The sequence below is a fragment of the Poecilia mexicana genome, unplaced genomic scaffold (assembly GCF_051168715.1).
Source record: "Poecilia mexicana isolate PSO_F unplaced genomic scaffold, ASM5116871v1 scaffold_12, whole genome shotgun sequence".
Classification (NCBI taxonomy): domain Eukaryota; kingdom Metazoa; phylum Chordata; class Actinopteri; order Cyprinodontiformes; family Poeciliidae; genus Poecilia; species Poecilia mexicana.
Window position 1 is genome coordinate 643,944 of NW_028263381.1, and position 19,383 is coordinate 663,326.

General features: G+C 40.6%; 2 protein-coding genes across 3 annotated transcripts in view; both read right to left on the reverse strand.

Annotated features, from left to right (window-relative positions):
* Window positions 1–8,308, reverse strand: part of tln1 (talin 1) — a 79,442-nt gene extending 71,134 nt beyond the window's left edge. The window contains exon 1 of the mRNA XM_015007224.2: window positions 8,133–8,308. The gene's annotated coding sequence lies outside the window, so the exon portion shown is untranslated. The remainder of the gene's footprint in view (window positions 1–8,132) is intronic.
* A 1,519-nt stretch (window positions 8,309–9,827) lies between these two features.
* hmgcs1 (3-hydroxy-3-methylglutaryl-CoA synthase 1 (soluble)) lies at window positions 9,828–19,383 on the reverse strand. Of its 2 annotated transcripts, XM_088010693.1 has the most exons (11): window positions 19,224–19,378; window positions 18,758–18,847; window positions 17,796–18,244; window positions 17,051–17,176; window positions 15,906–16,070; window positions 14,229–14,397; window positions 13,319–13,489; window positions 12,963–13,069; window positions 12,750–12,875; window positions 12,052–12,209; window positions 9,828–11,645 (listed from the first exon to the last, which is right to left on the reverse strand). In XM_088010693.1, exons 3-11 carry the CDS (start codon window positions 18,241–18,243, stop codon window positions 11,556–11,558), a joined length of 1,560 nt encoding a protein of 519 aa, XP_087866819.1. In that variant the 5' UTR covers window position 18,244; window positions 18,758–18,847; window positions 19,224–19,378; the 3' UTR covers window positions 9,828–11,555. The 2 variants fall into 2 exon arrangements, with proteins under 2 accessions (XP_087866819.1, XP_014862716.2); XM_015007230.2 differs by lacking the exon at window positions 18,758–18,847 and having other exon boundaries at window positions 19,224–19,383.

Below are 19,383 nucleotides of genomic sequence, written 5' to 3' on the forward strand. Positions count from 1 at the left end.
GAAAGTTATCTAATTTCTATTGTCTGGTAAATAAATATTCCAACAAATTTAAATAGTTAATTTTGTTTAATTCGAAACACACAAATATATATTTTATAAGGTTCCATTCTCTAGAAGTAATCCAGGATTCCAAACTAAGTCTGAGGTGTCACTTAAATTCCATGATAAGTTCCTTATCAAGTATGAAGGCTGGTGGCTATAATTTTAGTATTGGACAAAAGAAAAACAGCAAAGAGATTAAGTCATTATTTTCTATAAAGAGGCCCACCACAGCTCTGATATGACTGTTCTTCTACAGTCCCTGCTTTCCACAGAAACTTTACCCCTGCATTCACCCTTGGCTATGAGGACAAGATGGCACCGCGAACAGTAAAACTAAGACTAGTTTAGCTGAAGTTTCAGTATGAATTCTAGGTTCACATCTTGTGTGGCTTGTGGGCTCCACCAGCACTTGTTCACTTGCTGCTGCAACATAATGCAAGCAGGGCAAAGTGATGCTATTAGCAGGTAAAAGCAAACCTCGTTTTGAAAGTTCTCCCCCTTTCTTAAAAAAAAGTTAAATGGAGGAAACATAAATTCATTGAATGGCCTTGTGACAGAGTTTCATTCCAATGTCAAATCCATGTTAAAAATCAAAAATACTGTTTGTAATGGATAGTAAATTATTTAAAATAAATTGTGTAAAATCTTTAAAAATGAATTTCCAAATTTTACAGATGGTTTACAAATGTTTGTTTTGATTGCCACTGTTGGTGGTTTATATTTTGTTTTGTTTCACAGTATTTTGTGATGTAGAGATATGTACAGTAGCCCTCATTGACTACTGTAGCCAATGAGGGCAGGCCCTCAGACAGAAGGAACTGACTGTTGTCAGAGAAAAACAGGACAGGTCATGATGAACACCATGTCTGGTACCATACCATCACCTTCCATTAATTTTTAAAAATTAATTTAATTTGTGCTACTCCTGGTGGTAACCTCTGGAAGACTGCTGGTGGATTAGCAGTGTTTACTGGAAGGCCTGATGGAGCACAGCTGTTAGTCAAAACAGCTTGATTGCATTCTGCTGCTATGAAGAGGAATTCAACAATGTAATGCACTGGAATAGCAGCAGGAATACACAAGCACAGGGAGAGAACCATACATATGTCACCAGTAGATGGTTTTGGGTTGTCATCAATCCAAAAGCAACTAAAAAATATGAAGACAGAGGTCCTGTGGCAGAGAGAAGATAACATGTTTGTAACGCTTTTAGCCTTAGCTAAGCCTACAAAAACAAAGCAGGGCAGTCTGTTTCTATTTGGGTGTTTACATTGTATTCCACGGCCTGTGAACTTTTGGAATGACATTTCATGGAGAATACCAATTAATCCCAGTTTCAGTCCAGTTTATCCCTAAATAAGACTGGTTTACAGAAATCATCAAACTGTTTGCAAAGTAAGCAAGTTATAACCATGTCAAATTAGTCTCAAATTCATTGCGGGTTGGTGCTGTTCAACAACAATCTAAATCCAACAAAACAGAATATTTTAGGTCTCAGTAGAGAACGGCAGTTTGTTGTGTCTTACCCCCAAAAAACTCCCAAAAGATCCAATTCAATCTTCAGTTTGATTCAAGGTCAAAACATGTTCCACAAGAACAGAGAAAATTGTTCTTTTAAGAACTAAGTGGCAACAACAAATTCCTTCTGGGCAAGAAATTTTATACTTCACCTAGAGCAGCATTTTACGTTTCTGCCCAGATGATGTGTCCTTAGGATAGGAAGGTCAGTGTTTTGATCTCCAATTTCTTCAACTCGCATTTTGAAGTTTCTCTCTGCAAGTCAGTGAATGTCATTCTACCCCTGATGTTTTTATTAGTGTCTGTGTGTAACAGAAAAAGCAAACAGACTAAAGACTAGAAAGACTTAAAATGCTGTTGGAATTTGCTTTGCCAACAATTGGGCAGGTTACTTCAAATAAAGCTTAATACTAGTATCGACCTGAAAATGTTCTGTCAGTGCATTTCTTTTATAAAGCTAGACTGAAACCAGGAGCTTATCAAGTTAGTTGCTTTAGAAAAGTTGAAGCCTAGTTTTTTCTGGGTATTACTGTCTCCCTTATGAATGCATTGTCTCCTTAATGTTGGAGCAAACAATTAAAGTGTAACTACAGCAATTTGAATGCATGTTGGACACAGCAGTGGTGCAGGGGTAAAGCACGACCCATTGTTTGCAGGCTTTAGTCCTCTATGTGGCTGTCATGGGTTCGAGTCCTGGCCCAGTGACCTTTGCAGCATCTCTTCACCCTCTCTCAGAACCTGCTTTCTGGTCAGTTCAAAAAAGGCCATCAGAGCCACAGACAAAAATAAAAAAAATCTGGATGCATGTTGTTTTTTGCCCATTGGATATTCTGGTACATATGGGGTAAAAATAAACTTAAAGAGAAGACATGAAAGTTCATAGTGTAACAAAGTTGGAGGAAGCTTCTTGGTACTTCAACAAATCAAATGACCAAATTGGTCTGGTGTAATCTATCAGATTGGAGTCCATGCTTATTTGACATGTTGAGAGAGAGTTTTCATTATATCAGGTAAGTCCTAATTCTAAGCCAGTAAACAATTTTGTAGTTTGAACTGTGTTCAATTCTAGTGTTGGAAAACAGATGCAACATGAGCACAAATGTGCCATACAAAGAACTGCTCACCTTTAGGCTTTGTTTCAATGAGACTGCTGTCTGGAAAGTGCCTGTATTTTTTTTATGTAGCCATGTCACTGTGTGGACAAGACTGTCAAGACACCTTGACTGGGGGATATGAGGAAAATCTAATATCGTGATATATTTCTGCAATATCACGATACATGATATATATCACAATATTCTTACATGAGCTCCAATGTTATTTTAAACTAGACTCCTTGTAGACTTAAATGTAAGCTCATATAAAAAGGAATGAAGTGTTTTGCTAGGAACTATCTACACTATGACTAGATAACAAGGTGAGAAATAAGTTTTAATAAGTAGGTCAGTTATGCTTGACTTTGACAAACTTAAATAGATGTGCTGTGGAATAAGGTGTGGTTTGGTTCAGTTTAAAAATAAAAATGTGACCTACACACAAACTGACAGATCATCAGAAAAGCAGGTGTTTAAATGAGCTAATCAGCCTGTGTTAGCATGGCTAATAGCAGCGGTGGCTAATCTACCACTGGTATCACTTATTAATAATCTCAAAATACACATCAAGCCTAAAAATCCAAAACTGTAACAAACTAAATGTTCTGTACTATGTGGGGGTAATGTTTGCGTGTTGTGCTGAATCCTGATACATAAAGTTGCGTTGTTGTCAGTTGCTATGGCAATGAGTCTACATGTAGCGCAGGGGTGCCCAAAGTCAGTTCTCGAGGGCCGGCATCCTGCATGTTTTAGGTCTCTCCCTGGTTTAACACACCTGGATCATATGATGGCTCATTAGAAGGCCTAAGAGGAACATTGACTTGCTGAAAAGGTTGTTACTATCACCAGGGAGGGAACTAAAACGTGCAGGATGCCGGGCCTTGAGGACCGACTTTGGGCACCCCTGTACTAGATGGAGAAGCACTCCTATCTGGCTGTTTTTTCCTATGGTGATGTATGGTGATGGGAGGCTAAAAAACTAATAAAGAATGGCATTGTATGAAAATTAGCAATAATTTTCAATATTGTGAATTAGGACACAACTTAAGAAAATCGTATAGACTAAAACCTAAACTGAAACAATGTAGAAGCTCAGTTTAACAGATCCACCTGAATCATCACACAGTTATGGACTGCTAAGAGACACTCAGCAGACTAGTCAACATTAAAACGTCTCTAACTCAAGACATATCCAGTGAATGACTGCAGAGGCCCTGTAGCTGCTAATATTATGTGTATATGCACTTATTATCCACATTCTTTTATGATATGTTAATTTGGGGTCTTCCCCCAGAGAGGAGCAGTCCACCATGAGCCAGTGTATTCTTGTGTTTTAAAAATATTACAAGTTGACAAGAAATTTGAATCTATGACTTAGTTAATCATATTATAGGAAGAAATTATTGATAGTCATAGTCTTAAAAAAGCATAAAAATATAAAATAAGTAAATATAAAATAAAATAATAATAAATATGAAATAAAACTCTTTTACACATGAGGCCCCTGGACCGTCTTTGTCGTGATCAAAATGTTTTTATGTGTTGAGCTTGTGTGTACTGCATAAGTGTGTCATGTATCATCAGTGTAGAAGACTGCTTCTTTAAATTGAAAAACTTAAGGACATTTACAGAGTGAAGGAAAAAGTCTGAGTTTGGAAAGTTGGTAAATGTGGTGACAGAGGAGCTACATAGAAACATGGCTGTCAGCACTGGGCTTACAGTTTCACACCAGTTAAGGAAACCTGCTTTTCATTCCAGTCTGTAACACAGGATGGCGTGTTGGTATAACTAAGCCATATTTGGCCACAACAAGAAATCCTGCTACTACTCCAGCATAAGAAATGACTTATTTTAAGAGCAAACTGGTTCTCAACCCTCATCAAATACCTGGCTATCTCAGTCTGACTGAGGCGACGCCTTGCTTTGTTTGGATCATATAAAACCATCTTCAGGTGGGATTTAATATAGTAATAAACAAACCTGCTTCAGGAATTTACTCACTGTTAATTATTTTTAGGAATTCAGTTAGCCCTTTGAGTTTGAATTGATTTTGACATGATTTTGCAAGTTTGTGTTGAAATATAAATCTATTCCTCTGGGATGTATGCAGAGGACACATACCACTTCAGAACAAAATTAGCAGTTCTGTTTTAGGGCTGGAGATAAAAGGTGGTCCTAAGTGCTTAGGTAAGAAAGAGCATCTTCAATGTTACCTTCTACACAAGCACTGTCTTATGCACTGGACTGAGAATCTATATCAGTGTGGTTCTAAGTTTATTTTCTATGAATGCATTTGGATTTTCTATAGTCAAAAGTAGAGCTAAGGTATTACATAATTTTAATCACATCATCTGTTAACCCCCTCCCTGGTTTGTGCCTTTTAAATCCCTGTTCAGGTCTACAAGACATATCACACACTTTCTTGTTTTACTACAATAGCATGTGTTAGTACCAGATGTAGAATCTGTATCTCTCGCTCCAGTGTGTCTTTTTGAAATTCTGTTCACTGTCGCCACCTGTATCATCAAGAATTGGAATCACTACAAATTCAGTGACTCAATGCAATAGGCAGGGGTACATTCACACAGGGAGGACCTCCCTGCTGTGCAAATCTGACACATAATTTCCTCTTTAGATGCAGTTTCTTCTTTATATTCATGAAATATATAAGAATTTATTTTATGTGCCTTGAATTAAAATTTTTTTGTAATTAGGTGCTAAATTAATTAACTCAAATGACTTTTTTTGTAGTGGTAATGCCAAACTGAAGTAAAAAAGGCAAGTAATATTTGCTGTGTGTGCAACTTAACCTTCTCAGTTTAACACATCTTCAGACATGGAATATAAATATGTTATATGAGCACTTGATTCATCTAGTCAAGGTATGTGCATGTTTTGACGACATACTAAAATTGCAGCATCATATAGTACATTGACATGACAGCTACCTTGGATTCAACGTAGGGCTGGACAATGTATCAAGTATACTCGATGAATCGCGATATTTTCCATTTACCGTAGTTAAAATGGCTATATCACAACTATCGAGTATAAATTGTCGTTCAAATAATAAACTTTCACCGTCAAGTTCACTGCGGTTTATCCAACACCCTATCAATGCATCACTAGTTCTTCCCCCCTCTCAACCTGAAAAATTTATACCAATCACGCTGCGTGGAGAAAACAAACAACATAGTGACAGCAAGAGTTTGAGGCGAGCCGTGAATGAGACTGTAACTGAAGAGGAATCACATGAACTATCTAGTTCCGAAGAGAAACAGCGCTGGATCAGTAATTTGGCAGTGGTTTGGATTTTATATGGAGGATGTTGAACAAAATGGAGGTCATTTGCAAAACATGTTATCAAACTATTGCCACAAAACATTGTACCACAAAGTTATTTCACCGCCTAATCAGACTATTCTTTTACATGCCGTTCGTAGCCGCGCTGTCACAGTAGAACTAGTCCGTTAAAGAGAAACCTGGAGATGTAGGTATGATTCATTTAGTGCTATGCAATGGGAAAAATAACTCAAAACTACTCATTCTTTTTTTTCTCGCTCTCGTGTCGGCTTTACGCTACACCAGTGGTGTCCAAAGTCGGTCCTCGAGGGCCGGAATCCTGCATATTTTAGTTCTTTCCCTGGTTCAACGCACCTGGATCCAATGATGGCTCATTAGAAGCCTAAGAAGAACAATTGACATGCTGAAAAGGTTGTTACTACCACCAGGGAGAGAACCAAAACATGCAGGATGCCAGCCCTCGAGGACCAACTTTGGACACCACTGCTTTAAGTGTTTCCCTTCTGACACACCTGGCTTGAATTTGTGGGTGATAAACAAGCCTCTGCTTCAATTGATGGCTATAGAAGAGGTCATACAATCATTTGAATCAGCTGTTCTGGAACAGACACGCATCTAAAATATGTAAGGGGGGGGGGGCTGAGGACTAGAACTGAGAAACACTGGATTAGGTTAGCAGCAAAATGCATCTAAAAACTGATATCATGTACTGAAAACAATGTTGGGGTTAAATCTTCAGGGTGGTACAGAAGCAAAGGAGAAGAGAAAAACTTGTGGAAATGGTCTGCAAAATTAGGTACAGTAAAGCAGGATACCATGAAGCCCAGGTCACAGCATTCTGCTATTCAAAAGCAGCCACTGTTAAAAATGCTGCAGGCTTTCTTCTTAGTGCTGTTATATTACAAGCTTTGCAAAAACACATGGGACCAGAAGAGAGACTAAATGTCGTCTGGAACACCTATTTGTTAAAAGCAGATATTCTAAAAGGCATTCTAGTGGTGTTTTTTTACCTAAAATTTGTAAAACACATTTGGTATGTCAACTGTTTTATAACTCCATCCTGGGCCCCATATGGTGTTAAATGGCCAAACATTTTTATTTGTGGGTACAAACCTGAGTCAGAGAGAGAAAGAACTCTGATAATTCCACATGAACTTTCAATAAAGCATGACTGGCTGGGATCAATAAAGAAATCTGATAATCTGTGCTCTGTTTTGGAAAATAGAAGAAGAAGAAGAAGAAGTAGAGACTCTTAGAATAAGTGTTCACCAAATGCACATACTGATTTGTTTGGCAATATTTCTGATTTTTAAAACTGTGGCACCTTTTGTCTGAAAGAAAGTGTTTCAGTAGCATTTTGAGTGATTTATTTAAGAGAAACATTAACCAAAGCTCCTGCTTGAATGCAGTTTTTTTCAAAATAAGAAAAAAAACTGAACACTTAACATAAATGGCGACGGTACTCCATAAAACTTCAACACCAGACTAATCTTTAGATAAACGCGACTTGCAACCCATTACACCTAATTACTAGAAAACAAAAATCTGAATTCAGATTATGTCAGTTTGTTTCACTTGTTCTGAGTGGAAGAAGAATTCACAGCCAGAGGCTACATTTCTGTCGTGCTGTGCCTGGTTAAACACGCCCAACAATCTGAGAGCTGAGCTGAGCTGAGCTGCCTACACAATGAGAGTTAGGAGCTGAACTTGTGCTGTAGGTCATAAAAGGCGCAGTGAGAGAAGAGTGGATGGGCGGTCTCAAAGGCAAGACCTTCTTTGAAATACGGAACTTTTCACAGACTCAGTTTCAGAACAGCCAAGACTGAAATACACACGAACATCTTGAGAAACATGCCACAGTAACATCCTGAAAACGCAAACAGAATGTTCCACTATAATACAGACCAAAATCTTTAGCAGAGTGCGTGTGTGTGTAAACTGGTGATGGTGGAGCGGAGGGCTCTTGTCTATGTGGCGGGTGTGATTCGGAGCCGTTTCCTCATTGTGTAACCGAACCTGTCGATTTTAAAACGCGATATCTAGTGTTGTCTGAGAACGCCGCAGGTGTGTCTGCTTTATTTGGCTAAAGTTTTGCAGCTACAACTTTCTGGGGACGTCAAAAACGTCTTGCAATAAGTCTGGAAACTTTTGAAGGTTAGAAACATTCCCTCTGACCTGAGCGCCCCACTGCTGTCCCGTCGACGGCTCTTCGAGTGATGAAGTCACGTCCGTAAAAGTTTTTTTCTAACAGTTTTCCAACAGAATAAAGTTTTAAACCAGGGGAAAGGCCCAAAGCGACTTTTCTCTCCCCTCCCTATCCGCTCCGAACTGGGGTGCCGTTGCCTGAAACTCCACCCAGCTTGTCTACGTACAGAGGGCGGTGTTTTTTCCTGCCCAGATTGTTCTACTCATGTTAGTTTATTAGTAAACCACTAATGAGCAGCTATTCCCTTGATAGAACTATGCGTTGTTGCATTAACCAACTGCAGGGTTGTCCTCGTGCAGGAGGACTGCACTCTGACTGATGCTTATGATAATAGACATTGATTTATGACATACTCCCGACGACATTCGATCTTATATTAATTAGAAGAACTGATAAAGATGTGGCGGGAGATAGCTAGCGCGAGGACCAACACACACAATGTGATATTAATCCCTGCCCCCAACCCAGACTTATATTTTTGGTTCACTCCCATCACGGTGTAGATGCTGCTGCCCGTTATTCGCTTCCTGTTCCGTTGACTGTACAGGAAGAGAAATGACAGCTAGTCCACTAACAAAACACTGAATTATCCCTTTTCGTGGTAGCAGTTCAGGTGCTTTAATGAAGACATTAGAAGCCTGAACAACTTGCTGCTTTTAAACTAGACAGAAGTTGCCGTTTTTGAAATACGGAATTTAAACACAAACTGCTTAGTTCGTCACTCTGGATGGAATAAACCTTGGTGTTGTCTATCAGGGTAAATATTGCCAACATTTGAAATATCTTAACAGAATAACGGTTTAAAAAAATAATAAATAGTCCATGCATTTGTTATGCTAAGACTGGAATGGTTCTTTCAGGAAGCCCCAAAATTTAACAGTAATTACTGAACAATTGCTTGTTCAGTAAATGGTTGATCTTTTGACCCTTGCACTTTTATTAATATCTTCAAACCCAAAGCAGCACAAACATTTTTTTTTTTTTTTTTTTTTGCTGCACAAACATGTTGCTCAGTGAAGATGTTTTTTGAGGGTGGTAGGAGTTCCATTGCTAAATTTGGTGCTATCTCTATTCTTCTGTCAGACTCTAGAAGCTGCGAAATGTGCAGAGGCTGAACATAGATGGTTCAGCCCCAGGTCCGAAAGGCCTGTGTCTTCAGGGATTCTGAAGCACCTTTTCAACTTTATCGTGACCCAAGAGAAAGTGTTTTAGAAGAGGTCCTGCCTTATTTGAGAAGCCAAATAAGGCAGGATGTCATGGTACCTCAATAAGAACCTGTTCTGGAGGCTGTTCTAGAACCTCTAAAGATGATTGTGCAAAGAACATTGCTTCATGAAAAAAAAAACTTTATGAAATACAGTATTTATGAGATTGCAATTCTAGAACAGAACTTCAGTCACAGACTACATTCCTTCATTATGTGTTGACTTGTCTTCCTTCCAGTTTGTAGATAGATTTTCATTCTTCTTCTTACACATTGATTGAAACTTATTTAGCTGCAAAGCGTCTTACTTGACATTTGTTTGCATGGCAGCAGGAAATGTGAGAATTCCAGCTGGTATGAACTCATCAATAGAGATTAATATGCTGCAGTAAACTCATGAATGCAGAGTGCAGTGAAAATGTAAAGAGCATTCTCCTGAAATAAATGAACCATACAGACACACGTTCCATCCTCATTTATTCCCACTCTATATGTGTATACAAGTCTGGTTTAACGAATCTGGTGGAACATTAATACATTCATATCTACATGACATAAATAATCATAATTCATGCTGTACAACCATCAACACCGGAAAGGGTCATGTGACCTCTGAGCCAGGCAGCAAGAGCACACCATAATGCAGGACACTACTGAAGCTGGTACAGCTCAACCAACTGACTTTACAGTTTAAAAGAATAGATCTGTACATTATTGAATGCAAATCTTTATAATATGTACAGTTTGCACTTCCCAGGTGCTTATTGTAAGGCTTCTCTAAAAGAAAGTTATTATAGCATCAAGTATCCAAGCTGCCAAGAGCCAGAGCCACCACCTACTGCACTGTGTTCCAAGGCTGTCTCCACATTTGTTTATTTTGTTAGCTGCAGCTGACAGACAGACAGACAGACAGACAGACAGACAGACAGACAGACAGACAAAGCATCAACTGCTCAGTCCTGCTGGGTTCATGTGACTCTCCTGTTCTTGTGCATCACCAACCAAGCTTCCCTGTTTTAGCATCTGGTCAATTATTGGAGCAAAAATGTGGTCAAACTGACATATAATGACATATGATGCTGTGATAATTCTTCAGGTCCAGCAGAGGGAGCAGTCTGAGGTTCCTGTGGCACAGATGTCTGTGACAGCTGGGGAGCATCAAAAAGTTTTTACATGAAACAAAGACTACATTTTTAACATGTCAACCTGCTGCTCTACTGGTCCATCACAGTAAAATTAGCCGCTTTACTAAACAGACCCAGTAAATTAACTGAAAGGTTGTTGAGAAGCTAGAGCCCCACCTGCTGTTGCTACTTTGCTGCCACAGAGCAGGCCTCACAGACAACATCAATGACACTTCTAAACATCATGGTAATACTTTGTGGAAACTGACAGCTCTAAAATCCAATTAGAAAAATTATCAAGTCGGAAATAAAAATGCTGAGACCAAGGATGTTCCTATACTGATCTGATTGGTGCTCCTTGTGTTTTTGGAAGAAATCCCAGCTGGTGACCATGCTAGGTCAACGTTAACAGTGTCACTGCCATGCAGCATCACACTCAGGTGTTCAGATTTCATGGCTGCCTTAGCCAACAAGAGTTTAAATAAAAGCAAAGGCTGACGAATGATGTCTTACATACTAGAGAGAGAGATCGCTTCCTGGTGTTTTGCTCCAAACGTCACCAGATGGCCAGAATATTAGAAACAGCACAATTTTAACAGTAAAAAAGGTCATGAATTCACAGAACACAGTAAATAAGATAAGCTGCATCACCTGCTATGTTACCAAGGCAACATCTTTCACTTCACTCCCTTTTTTTCTACTCAGCTGTAAAATAAATAATTTGGTTTATTTAATGGTATTGGCTGAGTGTTGGCAGCATGATATGTCTGTTCTCCTCCCAAATGGAACCATCAATTCTGCACCAATGCAGAACTAAGATACATTCGAAAATGGACTTTGAAAAACAGGAACCGCCGAAGAATCTAAATATTGAAAAAACAAATAACAAAAAGAAATGTATGACTTTGAAAAGCAGGGCTTGGTGGTAGGTGGAAGGCAGGACTCCTGATGGTCCCCATCAGGACCCCGCGGCCCTCCTGGCCGTCCAGCTGGGCCCAGCTACTGTCTGTCTTTCCAGTTCTTCTCTGCTGGGCCCAGACACTGTGGGAGGGACACGGACGCTATCAGTTGCTGCTGGTGGCCCCGGGGCCAGCCACAGGGCCAGCCACGGCTGTAGGCATGCGAGGCATTTTCTTGACTGGACTGGGGATGTGCTGGGGAGACAAAGCAGACCAGCAGCAGTTTCAGGACCTGCTCTTCCTGTCTCAGATTTATTCATCTAATTAATGTGTTTAACTAGAAACTGTCAAACACTGATATTTAGAATGGGTAATGGGGTCTCAATATTGGTATCAAACAGACAGAACTCCAGTCAGGAAATTACAAGTTTACAGAGAAGATGAACTGAAGAGATGATGGAAAGAAACTTCTGAAGACAATCAGCCAGACAGAAATATTTGGCATTCTCCTGCTGTCCCTTTAGATCAGGGTCAATACAAGAAGTCCTGGCCACCCCCCAGCAGGGTCCATTCTACCCGCTTTGACCAGATGCGGTCCTGGTTCTGGTAGAGGGAGTAACGACACCTGGCTCTGGAAAGATTCTGCTCATTGGGACAGTACCTCAGAGGCTGAGGCGGTGCGGACCAGCTCTGGCTCTGCCGGCAGCTCGTCATCCAGGGCTCTGCGGGCATACTCCCTACGGTGTTTGTCATCCACTCGGGTCAGATACCATGTCCCCGGGAACAGATCCTCCACCGAGCTTCGAGGGACGTAGCTAGCTGGAGAAGTGAACAAGAAGAGAAGACCTCTATTCAATTATGTCTGGTGTTATAGGTTGCAAAGCTACCTCAATCTAACGAGGATTTCTTCTTGGCACACAGGAAGCTAACTCGCCAAAACCGAACCATTTTTCTATGCACCACAAATCTGCAATGAACTGGAAACTGTCAAACAGCCAAAACTCTTAAATCTAGACTAAAATGGACAAAATTATATTTCCATGTTGAAAAGCTACTGGAGACATATCCAACAAGACCTGCAGCGCTGCAGCGAACAGGTACTTCTACAAAACAAAACAACTTTCACTTATCTATTTGTAAAAAAAAAAAAAAACACAGACAACCTGTTCAATCTGTTTCACAGCTGGGTGCTGAGCTACTATAGACAACCCAGTTTGTGGCGGTAAGATGATTAAAAGATCTACATTGTAATTTAAACAGTAAACCTGGTGCCTGTGGCTCCGTGGCACAGCTGTAGGTTGATTCCAGTTTTCTATTCTCACAGAAGTGACAGTAGCAGCATGTACAGCAGGAACATACCCAGGTGGTGAGTCTCCTCTCTCAGCTTCATGATTTCAGAAAAAGCTGCAGGTGACATTTTCCTCCTGGAGTCCAGTCTGACCCTCAGGTCGGTCAGGCTGGAGACAAGCTTGTCCAGTGCAGACCCTACCATGACACACACCCATCAGTTTCTACTGTTGTGTGACACTCAGAGGTCGTATGGAGGTCACATGGAAGAGAGCCTGAACTCACCAGGGGTATGGTCCTGAGTGACCCTGAGAGAATACAAGGTTGCAGCAAACCCTGACCCATAGGAGAACAAGCCCACCCTCTGCCCTGCCAGCTGAGATGCTGTGTGTCTGAAACACAGAAAAAAGAGAGATTGTCGTGACAACCATTACCTGAAGCTTTATGGGTCAGTTCCAACATTAAGCTTCAGTTCCCTCAATTAATCTAAATGACTTAAAGCATATCCATATACACATCCAACTCATTACATTAAGACACACATTAATATGAAGGAGACATATTGTTTAGAATAGATACTGTGATTTTCAGAGCAATGTTGATTGGAGTCAGTCGGGAAGCAGGCAGTAAGGCACACATACTGTGCTATTAGAGAAGCCAGGCAGCCATACACAGAGGGTGTGTACATGTTTCCATTCTGACTGGACAGCAGCAGCGATGCCTTGGTCTTGGTCTCAAACAACTGAGCGCTGGCCTTCATGAAGGCCTTCTCCACGTCCCTGTCAAAGTACGTTTCCTCTGGCTTCACGTCTCTGCCAAGCAGACATACAGGATTAACTCTCAATGTCCAAACAAATCTGCAAGAATTTTTGTTTTGTTTCAGCAAATTATGTTTTTTTGTCAAAATGTTTTCCTTAAAATATTGTATTAGTAGTTTAAAAAACTAAACAGCAGGAAAGCCACCACACTAGAGGAGACACCTATAAAGAGAAAATTTACTTATGACATTTCTACACAAGAAGTTTTTGAAAGATAAAACAACAGAGGTTCACTATAGAGAGTCTAAACAAGTGTTTCCACCACTGAATGACTGACATCATCAGGATGGATAGATATGGACAATAAGCAGGTGATAAAGTATAGAAATATAAGATATATTCCATACTTCTATTTGAAGGAAATATGGAATGACTTGAATGTAGCTGATGTATTCCCACTGGAACACAACTTCCTTCTGATTTCAACAACAACTTCTGATTACCTTAAGATTATTTTAGATTTCGTTAGGTTCAGTATGTTTGAATTGGAATTCAAACATACTGAATTATCACTCAAGCTTTTAGATATATTTAGATGTTTAAAAACACTGATTTTCACCTGTCACTGGTAGATGAGGAACACTGACTCCAGTTAAACGTTCTTACATGCTACACTCATTTTCTAGAACACCGGACCACGGTTTCACTGGATTCTATCCGTTCAAGAGCCCCTTTAGGGTGAAGAACTTTATTAGAAAGAAGCAGAGGCTGGTCTGCTGTCCTCTGCAAGTACCTGAAGGCATCAAATCCTGCGAAAGGTCCCGCCTCTGTGTCGGGGCTGGGGTGCTTCAGAAAGTCATTCAGCATCAGTCGAGCCACAGACTTCTGGACAAGCTTGCAGTAGGGAGAGTGGAAGACTAAAAAGTCAAAGTCGTCCAGGCTGAAGTGCTTGTCGGAACCCTCTGTTAGAAAAACGCAAGGATTCAAATACTTTCTCCAACAAGAAGCTTTTCATCAACAGTCATGTCCTGCAGATAAACAGCTAATGTGTCATGTCTATATGCTGTCATGACAACCATTCATTGTTAGCTTCATACCTTTATAGAGGGATTATCAGTCGACATCATGCTGCGTCAACATCCACTCTACTGCACATGTTGCCTTCAATGAGCCACTTTGGAAGCAGGCAAGTATACAATACTCTAACTACTTAAAACTATTCCCAATTAGGCTAAAGAAATCATTTACAACACAGATCACCTCTCTTCGCCTGGCGCAACTCTCGCACACAGTTTTGAGGGGTCTGCAGATTATCACTCAAGCTATGGTTTTATTTTTAGTACAGTGCCTCTGTACCTCTAGTTCAATCTGTTGCTCTTTTAATTTCTTTTTTTTTAGGTTTTATTGGCTCCGAGAGTGGCTAAACAGGAAGGTAGGTCACGAGAGAGGGGTAAGACCTGCAAAGCTCATCAGGTTGGGAATCGAACCTGTGACATCTGTGTCGAAGCCCAGAGCCTCCTTACATGGGTTGTGTTTTACCCCCGCTCCACAACAGCATCCCCAACTCTTTTAATTTCTGATTGCTGCAGCCACATCTTCATTATTGGGTTGGAAATTATTTTGGATTTCATGCATGCTTGCTCTCCCTCTCTCTCTCTCTCTCTCTCTATATATATATATATATATATATATATATTTTTATTTTTTTTAGTTTTTATGAAAAGTTACATTTTAGGAAAATCCCACTCCAGTGAGTTTACTAACCATGGATATCTTTGTCTTATTTAGAGGGACTCGACATATCTCACTGAGAACTGATGATCTTACTGTGAACAAAATTGCTTTAACACTGTAAAGTAATGTCCAGCCACTCAAGTTTGGGCCATTTTCTCCTCTCATTTATTTGCTCACCTACATGTCATCCGTATAGATCATTAATGGGTCACTAATGTCAATTTGGTAGCATAACTTATTGTCATAAACAGTCGCAGTACACTGGCAACATGCTGGCTAATGTTAAAATAGCAAGATAAATGTGGATAATGATGGCAACCAGTGAGAGTTTAAAGGCCAGTCAACTCTTTCTGCAGTCAAGTTGCACAAGCATCAGCTGTGCTTACAAACAAATAATCCCTCTATACAAGCTGAAACATCAAGATGGCCCTCTGGAATCAATTTCAAGCAAAACAAATCCCTCCTGTTTCCATTAAACTAATTGAAGAAAATTAAAGACCAAACAAACTAATAATAGCAATTTTGTTTTTTAAAATAAGGGAAATTTCAGTAAAGTTGTCCAGTCAGAAAGTGAGAGAGTATGTATATGTCTGTCTTAGAGACATTTCTGCTTTTGATCAAATCTAATCTGACACTGCACAGTACTGACAGTACCAACATCTTTATGAGTAGAAGTGAATCAATGAGCCACTTTGGAAGCTGAAGATGTGAACAGTTCTCCCCAGCTTGGACCCACCTCTTTGCCACTGTGCGTGGATCTTATTGCGGTACACAGAGTAGCAGCGGTCCAAGGCACTCAGGTAGCATTCAACTGACAGCTTGCCGTCCACTACAGGGTACTCGGACACCATGTCAGGCTTGTAGAAGTCATATGCATGCTGCATGTGGGTTCCCCGCAGACCTCCAGGATAGAAACAAGTTTTTATAATCATATTTTCCCAAAGATCTTTTGCCAGCTTAGTTCACAGCAGTAAACCAGTTTCACTCTTCATAGGTCTCTTTAGTGTAACAAATATGATCAAAGATACAGAGAAGCAACAATTAAATCCAAACAAGAAGAAAAAAAGAAGCAGAAAGAAAAACAGATTAAAAATGTCAATCGCCATCATAAAGATTTCAATCAGATTTCAAATATTTAAGTGACTTTATAGCTTTAAATCATTCTATCTTTCAATTACCTTTTAAACTGTGTTATGTTATTACCTAATTTAAGATCTTCTGGCACACTATTCCACAGCTTAATCCCAGCAAATGAGATACACATACCTTTTAATGTAGTGTACTTGGTTGTTTTAAGTTCAATTTCCATGGAAGCTCATATCTCAAATCAGTTTCCTTAAACAATTTCTGAATATTTTAGGGAGTATGTTATTTTTTGCTCTTTGTATAATTGTGTATTCTTACATTTTACAAGCTCAGCAAACTTGACTACTTCCCACTGGCTAAACAAGGTCTTAGTGTGGTGGTTTTATCATAATCAGTTAACTGTTTTTACTTACCACTCAGAGCACTTTATGCTAGAGCCACATTCATCAGGTTGAACTCACATTCATACACAAATGGGTAGGCAACTTAGGGTTAAGTGTCTAGCCCCCGGGCACATCAACATGTGACAAAAGGAAGCAGTAATCTAACCTAAGCTTTCCAACTTCCAGAGGACTACTCTACCTACTGATTCACAGTCCTACAGTTAAGGCCCAACTGTTGAGAAGTTTTCCCACTGAGATTCAATGACTCATGTAATCATGCAGGTTTCAGAAAACTAGGAACAAGATGTACAATCAGAACACATCAGATGATTCAACCTTCAGGGACCTGGAACAAAAGCATTCAATGAGAAACTCTTGGTTAATACCTGAAGAAAGTCATTAATGAACTGACCTCTTTCAAAGGCCAAAGCAGCATTAGGCCCAATGAGCATGGCCACCGCACCAGCGCCCCCTGTAGGCCGAGCACTTCCTGTGGCATAAACAGCGATGTCCCCGGCAACAACCAAAGCATAGCGTCCTGCAGAGAGAAAATGTAAGCAGGAGAAAACGAGTAGACATGATGGATGAGTGGAACTTTAACCATACTGCCGTTTATCCTTTATGCCGTTTAATAACACGACAGGTAACAACAGTCAAGAATTCAAATGTATAGAGGTGTGTACATAGAAAACAACAATGGCATCCTAGGATGAGCTCTTTCAGACAAAGCAGCAGTATGTAACTTTTAGAAAAAAAAGAGGGTCTTTTGCTTGTTTGTTAAAACTGTCACCACATCATGACAGATAATCTGAGGGGGAAAAAAAATCAAGCTCCTCTGCCTTCTCCTCATGGACCTGCTGTCAGCAGAACAAATATACAGCTCCATCAGAAACAACCAATGAGAGCCAGAGGACGGTCTTAGCAATGTTGTGTACGCGCTGCTCACACCCTCCCCTTTTCCTCTGCTAGGCTATAACTGGTTCACCACAACACAGCCTGCCATGAATGCTCAGGCTAGTGAGCATGGCCACCGATGACACCAGATAAACAGTTTTCCTGGAATGGTAAGTTAACAGGGAGTATGATGATTTATGCAAGGAGCCTAATTTCATATAACTGCAAAAATACTGTTTAGGATGGAAGGCATTTTTACCTACCATCCCATGAGCTGGACTCCACCCAGTTAACAGCATTGAAGAGTGCAGCTGTTCCGCCGTAACAAGCGTTTGTGGTGTCAATCCCCTCCACATCTGTATTGCCAGAATCCTCAAACAGCTGCATGAGGACGGTCTTAACGGATTTTGACTTGTCAATGATGGTCTCCGTGCCAACCTCCAGCCGGCCAATGCAGTCGTAGGACAGGCTGTTCCTCTCCATTAGCCTCTGGACCACAGTAAGGCACAGAGAGTTGATGTCCTCGCGGTCAGAGCAGAAACCCATCCGAGCTTGTCCCAGGCCCACTGTGTACTTCCCAGCTGCCACGCCATCGAACTCCTCCAGTTCAGCCTGGTCTACATACTGGGATGGGAAGTACAGCTCCATGGCGATGATTCCCACATCTTTGGGCCAGGGTCCTAAGCAGGTATTGGAGGCTGATCCTGGCATCCTAAACATGTGATGGAGGGATTTTATGATGAGCATTACTGCAGTATGCTCAGACCAATATGAAAATGTCAGCAGGCAGTTAATTGGGATTTGTCCACCAACACCTAATGAGTTAATGAAGATGAACACATACAGAAGTAAAACCGACACTGTTCAGTAGGTCAGAGTACATCCTCCTTAGGCTCACCAACTGCTCACACACACGCCTGTAGTTCTACATACTGCGGTTCTGTTTTGATTGAGTTTCAGGGAAACAGCAAAGCTACTCTTCAACACTGTTAGCAAAAAGGCAGGGTTAGAAGTACACAGAGCATGTTAGCTGCTGATGCAGCCACAGTTATCTCTGCTGCTGTGATCAATCAGGTTTAATGGTTACTTCACAACAACAGCCAAGATAGCGACTGTCTCCTGCTCTGCAGTTCATAAAGCGCTAATTACAAAGCAATTAGCACCGCTAGTTAGCATCATACTGCAGCTGTTCAGTCTGCTCACTGACAGCTGAACGCAGACATACCTGTTCTTACAGACGAACTGGAGGTTTTGAAGCCCAGCTGAGGACACCCGGGAATAAAGTGGGTGAAAGGGCAACAGGATTTCCTGGAAGCTAAGCCGGTTACTAAAGGTCACTGACTGATCAATAACAAACACAATCTAAGACAAAACACATGTTAGCATAAATGTGCCAGACATGCATCGCAATGTAATATATATTATTATCACCGAAAATGAACGGCTAAGTACATTAGAGTGACTCCGTGCATGGTTTTCTAGCTTGTTGCTTTCCGGAACGCAATAACTGACGGACCAGCTTCATGCCTCAACTCTCCAACTTACAACACTTCCACTAGCTCACGTGATGCATACTTTAAAAACGTGTTATTCATTAGTAATAACTGCACATGACGGAGAAGAAAAAAACGGCCGTACAAAGCTCTGACAAACAGACTTGAGATTGTAATGTCTAAAGAATAGTTCCTCACCTGCGTGTGAAGTCAATTGTCGTGAGGGGAAACGTTTCAGTAGCTCTGCTGTTGCTTTGCTGCTCAGCACTCAGCTGGCCAGCCAGAGCTGACTTTATATTTACTGATGACAGAACCACGGAGCGTCCACACGGCGCCGACACCCGGCTTCCTGTCCAAC

Bases quoted from the DNA above. Each gene is read 5' to 3' on its own strand.
- hmgcs1 (XM_015007230.2), bottom strand. From the start codon at position 18,243: ATGCCAGGATCAGCCTCCAATACCTGCTTAGGACCCTGGCCCAAAGAT. The intron at 16,071-17,050 runs GTCAGTTCATTA...TCTATCCTGGAG, and splicing joins TGCTTTGGCCTTTGAAAGAG to GTCTGCGGGGAACCCACATG. The intron at 12,876-12,962 runs GTGAGTTCAGGC...GTGTCATGGTAG, and splicing joins CACTCAGGACCATACCCCTG to GGTCTGCACTGGACAAGCTT.